Source organism: Dioscorea cayenensis, unplaced genomic scaffold, assembly GCF_009730915.1.
Source record: "Dioscorea cayenensis subsp. rotundata cultivar TDr96_F1 unplaced genomic scaffold, TDr96_F1_v2_PseudoChromosome.rev07_lg8_w22 25.fasta BLBR01000994.1, whole genome shotgun sequence".
Lineage (NCBI taxonomy): Eukaryota > Viridiplantae > Streptophyta > Magnoliopsida > Dioscoreales > Dioscoreaceae > Dioscorea > Dioscorea cayenensis.
The window spans coordinates 1-10,690 of record NW_024087385.1 but is presented as its reverse complement, the minus strand read 5'-3'; the positions used below and the strand labels follow the sequence as shown (position 1 = coordinate 10,690).

Genomic DNA, 10,690 nt, shown 5'->3' with positions numbered 1-10,690 from the left:
TACATCGCTTTCCACCTCAATTATCACCTCTTACTTTATGGCTCTGGAAATGGAAATGGAAATGGTTCCATTAATTAACCCAATAATATTTTCAACTCATTTTTTTTTACTATATTAATTTGTTTAGTAATTTAATCAGTTCAATTTTTAATACATGATATCTATTGTTCAATTATTTTTTATAATTTTAAATAATCTAGTTGTTGAACAATTCAATTCCGTTATCATCGAATAGTAAGACAATTAGATTTACATGTTTTTTCCCCCTTATCTTTCTTTCATATAAACTTCACTGTTCTAGTGTGAAATTGTGTTATGTGAATAATTTTTACTAATCCTAATGTTATGAATATTAAATTATATATAATTGATATAGTAATATTGAATGAGTCGAATGAACCTTAATTTCATCAGTAACATATATGTCTCAACTCAAATAATTAATTGACTCATGCAAGCATGCATGTTTATTGGTAGAAATGGGACACCTGGAGGATTAGACTCATGCATGTCTTATCTTCAATTAGTTTGTGCATTAATTCCTTATTAGTGCTGTAATTGCAACTATATATATATGCTAGTGCAATATTGGAGGTGGACGGCCCACAAATTTTACTAAATTTCACAGGTTACGTGGATAGCGGCAGTCCATATCATCCATGCCTTTGATAGATATATATCTTGTCACTATTTCACTGTGAATTGAATTGTGAAAAGTAATTGGATGGAGGGACATGGATCATCGCACTCCAAGCGTCTCGTTGCAAATTTAACTATTGCTACCTTCCTAGCGTAGCAGTGCCCTGGGTTATACGTTCTTCCAACCGTGTCTCATGTGGATGGCTCTTGTCTGTTTGTGACTGTTGTATATATACATTGATAATTAAGTGATTACCACTTGCTAGCAAGTAGTTGAAGTACTCAATTGAGGCTCAACCTTCCATTTCCCTATCCTCCACCACCTATTTATCAAGCCTCTTCTTCTAATACTTCTTTTTCTTCTTGCGATCTTCTTCTTCTTCTTCCATTCTCTGATATTTCTAATTAAGGTACCCATCTGATCTGCATATATATATATATATATTGTTCTTCTTCTTGTTATGATTATTGACTTGTTAAATTTATATGCCATGCATGCATTGTCATTTTTCATGCAAAAGTAATTAAATAAGAGAGAGAAATGGAGTCGGAGTCAAGTGGAATCCTCCGGACAAGGTCAGAGCAGCTGGGAGAGATGGATGGTGGTGGTGGTGTCAAGCAGTTAAAGTCATTAAGCCGCACTGCTTCGGCTGAAATGATCAATGGATCAGCCCAACACATCAATTATAACAAGTCTAGTTTCAGGAAAAAACTGGCCAATATTTCTCCAGGGAAAAGCAGATCATCAGGTGCCGGCAACCACATAAGGAAGTCCCGCAGTGCTCAGCTTAACTATAAGCTGGACTTGGAGGACGTTAGCAGTGGCACTGCTCTGAGCCGAGCCTCCAGCGCCAGCCTCGGCATGTCCTTCTCCTTCACTGGTTTCACTCCCCCTCCTCAGGACATCCTCGCTCATCTCGACAACTTCAGTGATGATGACACTTGTGGTAATTATTAATATCAAACTTTATATATATATATATATATATTATCTGATCAACGACCTGCATGCATGCAAGCTGTGGTGATCAAATACTGTTCTATAATTGTATTAATTAATTAACTGATCATGTTCAGCTGGAGATCATGCAAGTCATGAAGCTGATGATGCCAGAAGGAATAGGATGATCATAGAACCAACCTTACCATTATATCTCAAGGTACGTATACGTGCTCATATATATGTTACAAATTAATTAATATTGTATCAAGCATATATATATATATATATTATCAGTTCCTTATAAATTTTTCATCAATGATCTGTACGCGCGTGTATTCTCGATCAGTTTACAGAGGTGAAGTATAAGGTGATCATCAAAGGAGTGACAAGCACAAGGGACAAAGAAATCCTTCGTGGCATCACTGGTTCAGCTGGTCCTGGAGAGGTTCTGGCTCTTATGGGGCCCTCGGGAAGTGGTAAAACCACTCTCTTGAGCCTCTTAGGTGGGAGGATCAGTGGAAACATCACTGAAGGGATCATCACTTATAATGACGAGTCTTATTCCAAGTCCCTCAAAAGCAGGTACTTATTAATCATTTAACCACAAAATGTACGTAATAAGATATATATATATATATAGGTGTAGCAGGTGTGCATTTTATATAATTCTCAATCATGGGACATGGAGAAATTCGCATGTTTAATTTCATGTTGGTTATAGATAAAACAAGGAAAGGAGGTTAATTAAATGTCCATGAGAGAAAAATAGCTTTATTAGAGTTACAACTTACAAGTGCAGTGAACTCTGTAGCTAGCCTGTCCTGCTGGAATTAATTAATTAATTAATTAATTAATTAATTAATTAATGCAGATACTACAAAAATAACACAGTGACAAATTAATTAACTGTTGTGAACACCCAGAATCGGATTTGTGACTCAAGATGATGTTCTGTTTGCGCATCTGACGGTGAAGGAGACTCTAACTTATGCCGCTCTACTCCGACTCCCAAAGACAATGACCAAACAACAGAAGAAAGACAGGGCCATTGACGTCATCTATGAGCTTGGTCTTGAAAGGTATTTTCTTGTATATATATATATATTATCAAGAAATTAACTCATTTGGATTTAAATCATATTTACATTTTGAATGCATGTGTCATGTGTGTGTTTGTGTTCAGGTGCCAGGACACCATGATTGGAGGATCATTTGTGAGAGGAGTTTCAGGTGGTGAGAGGAAGAGGGTGTGCATTGGCAATGAGATTTTAACCAATCCATCTCTTTTGTTTCTTGATGAGCCAACATCTGGGCTGGACTCCACAACAGCCCTCAGAATTGTTCAGATATTACATGATATAGCTGCGGTAAGCCATATAGAACATGATAATAAAACAAGTTCAATAGTTAACTTTTGAGCTGGTCTTGAACAACAATCTAGTGTTATAAAGATACTAATATATATATACAGTACTGTTCTAGTTTTACAAAAATGGATTGATTTTTGCTGGATTATATATGTTTCAGGCTGGTAAGACAGTGGTGACAACAATTCATCAGCCGTCAAGCAGAATTTTCCACAAATTCGATAAACTAATCCTGCTCGCTAAGGGGAGTTTGCTCTACTATGGAAAGGCATCAGAAGCAATGGTCTACTTTTCATCCATTGGATGCAATCCTCTCATATCAATGAATCCAGCAGAATTCCTGCTCGATCTGGCAAACAACAACATGATTGACGTGTCGATACCATCTGAATTAAAAGATAGAGTGCACATGGAGAACTTGAAAAGTGATCCAAGATCAATTGATAGGCTATCTTCAAAGGACGTACATGAGGTAACCACATTTTGCATATTACCATGAAAAATGACAATGATTACATGTTCTGAGGATAAATATATATGGAGATTTGAATCCTAACATGCATTGGCACAACTGAGTAATACTTTCTTCTGTTGTAACTTCCTCTGTGATAATTAATGGCCACTAATTATTTGATAAACCAATAAAACAGTACCTTGTGGAAGCCTATGAGACCCGGGTGGCCTGCAAAGAGAAGAAAAAGCTCTTATTGCCAATTCCTATCAACGAGGATGTCAAAGCAAGGGTGTCATCACCAATGAGGGAATGGGGAGCTAGCTGGTGGCAACAATACACCATTCTATTCTGGAGAGGACTCAAGGAAAGAAGGTATGATCATCTGAGTTGGATGAGAATAACTCAAGTTATCGCTACGGCAGCCATCCTTGGCTTGCTTTGGTGGCACTCTGACAGTTCTACACCAAAAGGTCTGCAAGATCAGGTACAAAATTTCACCATGATTTGGCTGAAATTTTTTTTTTTTTTTCTGTTATCATCAATGTATCCATACATTAATTGTTTATCTTGGCATTATCCTCAACATGTAAATATTTTATATTATAAGATGATGTAATGGCATTGCAGGTAGGACTGTTGTTCTTCATCTCTGTATTCTGGGGCTTCTTCCCTGTTTTCACGGCCATCTTCACATTCCCTCAAGAGCGAGCGATGTTGAGCAAGGAGCGGTGTGTTGATATGTATAGATTGAGTGCATACTTCATGGCAAGGACAACAAGTGATTTACCATTAGACCTCATTCTGCCAATACTCTTCATGCTCATTGTCTATTTCATGGCCGGCTTGAAACTAAGTCCAGGACCATTCTTTCTTAGCTTGGTTATTGTGTTCCTTGACATCATTGCAGCTGAGGTATGTGAAATTTTATTCCAAATTTCCAAATATATTGGTGATCATATATTTGTAGCTGATTTTCTTTTTAAACTGGAAACAGGGGGTTGGATTGGTTATAGGAGCTTCTCTGATGGACATAAAGAAGGCAACAACTCTGGCTTCAGTAACAGTCATGACTTTTATGTTATCCGGTGGATTCTTCGTTAAAGTAATTAATAGCATATACTTGTTCGTTATGCATGCTTCTACTTCTTAATTATGATCTTTCAATTTATCAGAGATACAAAAGAAATAAAAACATTCATGTTTGATATTTTATCATCAAATTAAAATGACAATGCTCTGATAGTCATAATACACTGATATTATATATTCTTATGATTTTGCAGAGAGTTCCTGTGTTCATATCATGGATGAGGTACATCTCATTCAACTATCACACGTACAGGCTGCTGCTGAAGGTGCAATACGGTCATGTACCAGCCTATGTGAATGTCATTGATCAGGGGCATGGTGTGCGTGAAGTTGTTGCTATGATTGCCATGATTTTTGGATACCGACTTTTGGCCTATATGTCATTGAGGAGGATGAAGCTCCAAGCTGCTGCCTGAGTCCTGAGTCCTGAGTCCTGAGTCCTGACCCAACAAATGATATACATATATAAATAATAAATGTGTTTGCTTTTTCGTTTGTATAGAGGTGCATGGTATCTTATATCTTTATTTGGGCTAGCTTTTGACTGATCAGGGAATTATAAAGGAGTTTACTTCTCCCCTGTCAGCATAGCTTAGCGACCTATAATTTGTTTTTCTTTGGGTAATAAATTAGAGAGACGAGTGTTGATGATAAGCTGGTCCTCTAGCAGAGTGTACATCATTTTTCTTCCCAAAGTGTTTGTTCAGTGAAGCTTTTGATAAACATGCTTGTCTACAATTTGTCTTTTTTTTTTTCTCCCCCTTCTTCTAAAGAGCATTCATACAGCTCACAAGCAAAACAATCAGGAGATTTAAAGAAAGAAAAGTTGCAGTATGTTTCATGTGGTGATACCAACCCGCCAACCCCCCTTCCAAAAACCAAGAAAAAAAAAGACATCATGATGAAATAAAAACATTTTTAAGAAGGGCCCAACCGGGTTCGAACCGGTGACCTATTGATCTGCAGTCAATTGCTCTACCACTGAGCTATGGACCCGCATTCGCCTTCGAAGGACCTAAAAACTTATATAAAGAGTTTATTTTAAAACCAGCCTTGTTTCGCCAAATATATAGAAAAACAATATGCAACAAATGAATAAATATTAAACACCAGCACCAGCACCAGCACCACATATGGCTTGCCCCGTTTGGCATGCCTTTTAGCTATTTTGAGACTTTTGAATAGATCAAGAGTAGGCTTGAGAAACGGGAGTGATTGACAAAAGGATATCACCAACTCCTTCCCACATGGATCAGAAAACCAACCTCCCCCTCGTCTCCTCCTCCTCCTCCTCCTCTGCGGTATGGCATCGCCACCCATCCGCCACAGAGGAATGGAGAACACTCTCCTCTCTCACATTTCTCGATCATCAATCATCAAGAGGCCATTCCATTTCCAACACCACCATCTCTGACTCTGAGGATTAAGGATCCAGAGATTTCCAAGTTTCCCATCTTGGACCTCAATTCTCATCTCTCGCATCTCATATGGTATGGATGTGGCACCCATAAAGCAGCCATCGGCTAAGAAGCCAAGCTCACGATTTGGAGAGCTCGCCGGGGCCACGACCGCTCGCTGTGCAGCCGTGTGCTGTTGTTGTCCTTGTGGAATCTTGGACCTGGTAGTGTTGGCGATGGTGCGGCTGCCCGCTGGTCTGTGCCGGCATGCCTTTCTGAAAAGGTATAAGGAGAGTGGCAAAGAGGAACAAAGGTACAACAACTGAGCTGCTTCTGCCCATCCCTAAGGGTAGAATTGAGGAAGGTTGCCTTTCTCCCGATGATAGGAAGATGGTCATCTCGCGCTTGCCATATGAGGAGGAGGCCCAGCTCGAGCGCCAAATGTGGGATCAGTTCTACTTCACTGGCTTTTGGAGGAGCTCTTCCCAAAAGTAAAGATGAAGACGTGGAGCATGTTTATATTTAAATACCTAAAAAATTCTAAATTTATAATGTGCCTACACCAATAAAAATTAATAATTTTTTATAAAAATTATATTTACTTTTATGTTCTTTAAAATAGAATGACATGCTTGTGAATCAGGTAAAATGTAAATAAGTGTGGTGAAAAAAAAAAGGTATTTTGGTATAAATTTTACAAATGATTTAAACTATAGGGTACTAAAATGCCAAAAACTTTAAGCTAGATGTAAAAACAGTCAAGGACCCTAGGATGTTAGCTAAAATAGACACAAAAAAGCTTATGATACTCTAAGCTGGAATGCAATTCTTGCCACTCTTGTCAAAATGATTTTTCCTAGAATTTGGATAAATTGGATTCATTCTTGTATCAGTTCTGTCTCCTTTTCTTTTCTTATCAACAAGCATCCCACCCATTGGATCCCCTCTTCGAGGGATATTAGACAAGGTGACTCTCTGTCCTCTTATATTTTTATAATTGTCTCTCAAAATCTTTCGGCCGTCCTTAACTTTACTATGAACAACCACATGATTCCGGGTTTCAATTCTAGTCTTCAGTCTAATTTCAATCACCTAATGTATGCCGATGATCTCATTCTCATTTCTTTTGCAACCAAGAAAGTAGCCTGTAATATGAACAAGTGCCTTGATATTTATTATAGGATTACTAGGCAAAAAGCTAATAATCTTAAGTCTGCAATTCTCTTCTCTGATAGATTTACTCCCAGACTTATGAAGGGCATCTTGAACATTATTGCTTTCAAAATTGGTTCTTTTCCTTTTACTTATATAGGAGTTTTAATTTCTCCCAAAAAGTTAGCTATCTTTCATTTTGACTCAATGATTGACCGTGTTGAGTAATTAACTGCCAATTGGAAAAACCTTCATCTCTCCCTAGTTGGGAAATTTACTTAATAAATTCTTCCATTATGTCCATTCTATTATACTATCTCTCTGTTTATCCTATTCCAGATACAGTTTTGGATCGATTTTCCAAAATAGCTAGAAAATTCTTTTGGTTAAAGAGTGGCAATCGAAATGTCATTTGCTTAGTAGCTTGGAACGATATTACACTTAACAAAAACTTTGGGGGTTTGAGGGATTATCAATTAGAAATCCCAAACTTTTTAAGCTTTCATTGATGGCAAAAAATGTTTTCAACTATCTTAATTTCTCCAATCATATTTGGGTTGACATTGTTCACCATAAATATGCCAGTCTTAACTTCTGGACTAATGCCATCCTGACCAACTGTTCTTGGTTCTTGAAAGGCTTATGTCAAACTGCTTTTGCTCTTAAACATTGTTTTTGAGTGAAGACTTTAAATCTGTCCAATATCTCTTTTTTTTTTATATGATCCTTGGTACAGTGATATCCCTCTAGATTTTAAGCCTACATATTTAAATATGACATTGGATCCTGAAAACATTCATATCTCAGAACTTCATACTGGCAATCATTGGAACATGGATAGATTGAATTTGATTTTTGGCAATCATATGAGCAATCATTTCATTCATAATGGGCTGTGTAGATCTGGTTATAATAATTGGGTTTTGGTATCCGGATACTAAAGCTAAGAAGACTACCTTTATTGTGTACTCCCATTTGAATTCTATATGACTGCCCCGAACCCGGTTTTATGGACCGGGAGCTGACAAAGCGGCCAGTACACCTCAGGCGAAACCAAGTAGGTATACAAGGCCTCAAATCACGATCCAAAAAGCAGAACAACAAAAAATTCAAACTCGATTGGATTGCAAACAATATAAACTTATTCAAATAAAAACCTGGGCCCACAACAATCGGGACTTATTACAAGCTAAATAAAAGCGGCGATGGCCCAGCGATCCTTGCTAAGCTATCGCCACTGATCTCTACTCCCGATGCTGATATCAACAAAAATTTATGAGCTTGACATCGATGAAGCACCCACTAAAAATATTGGGATCATTTACACAAAATCATAATTTATCAAAATGAGAAAACCGGAGCAGAATTATTTCAAGTAAACAAAGATGTCAAAGCGAGCATATAGGTCCCCAGCAACTATTGCCAAAAACAAAATCACAAAATTCATATGTTTACCCTCGGTGACCGAGACAAAATTTAACAAAAGTCATATTTTTACCCTCGGTGACCCCGAGCCAAAATTATTAGAGGCGTTATTCTTCACGGCGGAAGCGGTGGGAAACTATAGTTTCTATAACAAAATCGATCAACACGGTCGGTGTTTAACCCCGATGTGAGGGTTATTGCAAAGTTATTTGGGGACTAGTTTACATGTCAAAATACTTTACATTCACAAAAGCGATGAACTAACAAAAATTCAAAACAAGCAAAAGTACAAGAATTTCATGATAACATGATCCCATTTTTGTCATATCAAAAATACACCGATTAATGGAATACAAACATGAGCAGGATAATAAAAAAATAATAATATTCTTTAATCAAAAATTAACTAAAAACATACCTAAAATTCATAATTGAAGTAATACATTTTTAGATAAACTATTTAAATTTTTACAAATTAAATAATCCAATTAAAAATAAATATTTAAACCTTTCCGATAATTGTAATCCAAAAATAAAAATATCATTAACTCAAAAATTTCAAATAATTTAAAAGTAATTCCAAAAATAATAATAAATAAATAATCAAAAATATATATATATATATATGTCAAAAATAATCGATGATTTTCTTTTTAAAAATTCAAAAAGTTCACAAAAACTTGAATTTTTCAAGTATAAACATATAATAGGGTTTATATGTGGGATCTTATCACGATTAACGCAAAAAATACTCTCAAACCTTACACCTTTGGCATGTCACTATATTTTGGGAAGAGATCCTATTAGCTTTTAAATAACAAAAATCGAGGCTAACAAACAATAATATTAAACAAAAAGATTTTTAGAAAGGTACAAATGCGAAAAGTTCAAAGTATTATTCTACACTCCCAAATATTGATTATTGTGAGGGTATAATAGCAATTTCCCACTCTAAAAGCCATATCAATAATTCCAACATGATCAATGAGTACTAAAACCCTCAAAACTTCACTCACACTTTTCCAAATCACAAATTTAAAAATTCTGGGAATAATAGACACCTAACACTATAACATAGCCGAAATTCACATAATTTAGAATAATACTCAATTTATAACATTCAATTGAATCTCTAACGATTTCTGCAAAATTATAATTCAGACATATACTTTTAAAATATGCATATCTCTTAACCTACAACTCCAAACTTAATGAAATTTTACTGACAATCAGAAACTCAAAAAAATGAGCGACTTTCTTATTTTTCACCTTATCTAATTCAATCTCCTCGATCATCAAAAATTGGCCATGATTCTTCAAGTTACGCATGCGAAATATCATCCAGAGACAATTATACTAATGAGGCTATATCTCACAAACTACGGATGCATAAAATCTGAAATTTTTGCAATTATTTATATAACATAAAAATCTACAACTTTCATATTTTACTCTCTTTCAAATTCTTCCTCTAAGATCTCTAAAATCGGAGAGGGATTTCTGCTATTGTCAAAAACGAAAATCTGAAACCTCTCAAATTAAATCAACTAACAATTCCTTTCTCATGGCGAAAGATTATACCTCAATCAACTATACTTCACATTACATCAAATATATCATGCAAAATCTCATCCTTGAGACGTGATTAAATCCTTACAAGCATCACGGTCAAAGATCCTAAGAATATGCTTAGGTGCATACATCAAAAGAGAAACAAAACTCCTTCAAACTACAAATTGGGAACAAACCTTAGAAACTCAAGGTCTAAATCTAAAGTTTAAAGGTGAATCACAAATAGGAACAAATTTTAGGGTTTCAGAAAGAAATAAATCTAGAGCCAACCGGCATCAATAATAATAATTAATTATGCAACAAGCTCAAAGATCCTACCTTGAAAGAAGCAAAACAACACTCGATAAGAAGATCCACTCGTCCTTGCCGCCGGCACCACCATGAAGTAAAGGAAAAGAGGGCTAGGGTTTTTTTTTATAAGAGGTCGTGGCGGTGGAGCTGCAATCAGATTGTGATATTTGGTAACCGTAAGGATAAGAGCAAGGGTTTTAAAATCTTATAAATCAATGGCTCTGATTGAAAAAGCTTGCATTGACGGCTAGGATCTAATTTAAGGGGTGGGGCTCACACTATAGCAGCTTGTGAGCAATCTTGGAAGGGCTGAAATCATCTTTGGAGGCTCAACATAGCCCTTAGAGTAAAGCTATTTTAC

The 10,690-nt window shown here is 36.1% G+C and overlaps 1 protein-coding gene and 1 non-coding gene across 2 annotated transcripts; one reads left to right on the top strand and one right to left on the bottom strand.

Moving 5' to 3' along the window:
• The first annotated feature begins 890 nt into the window (after positions 1-890).
• On the top strand, positions 891-5,230 carry LOC120255423 (ABC transporter G family member 22-like). Its single transcript, XM_039263247.1, has 11 exons — positions 891-1,049; positions 1,161-1,586; positions 1,717-1,799; positions 1,929-2,164; positions 2,506-2,661; positions 2,766-2,949; positions 3,110-3,421; positions 3,600-3,887; positions 4,031-4,315; positions 4,398-4,505; positions 4,687-5,230. Exons 2-11 carry the CDS (start codon positions 1,181-1,183, stop codon positions 4,906-4,908), a joined length of 2,280 nt encoding a protein of 759 aa, XP_039119181.1. The 5' UTR covers positions 891-1,049; positions 1,161-1,180; the 3' UTR covers positions 4,909-5,230.
• A 186-nt stretch (positions 5,231-5,416) lies between these two features.
• On the bottom strand, positions 5,417-5,488 carry TRNAC-GCA. The gene has a single exon. It is a non-coding gene; the product is annotated as a tRNA-Cys (tRNA).
• Between the last annotated feature and the right edge of the window lie 5,202 nt (positions 5,489-10,690).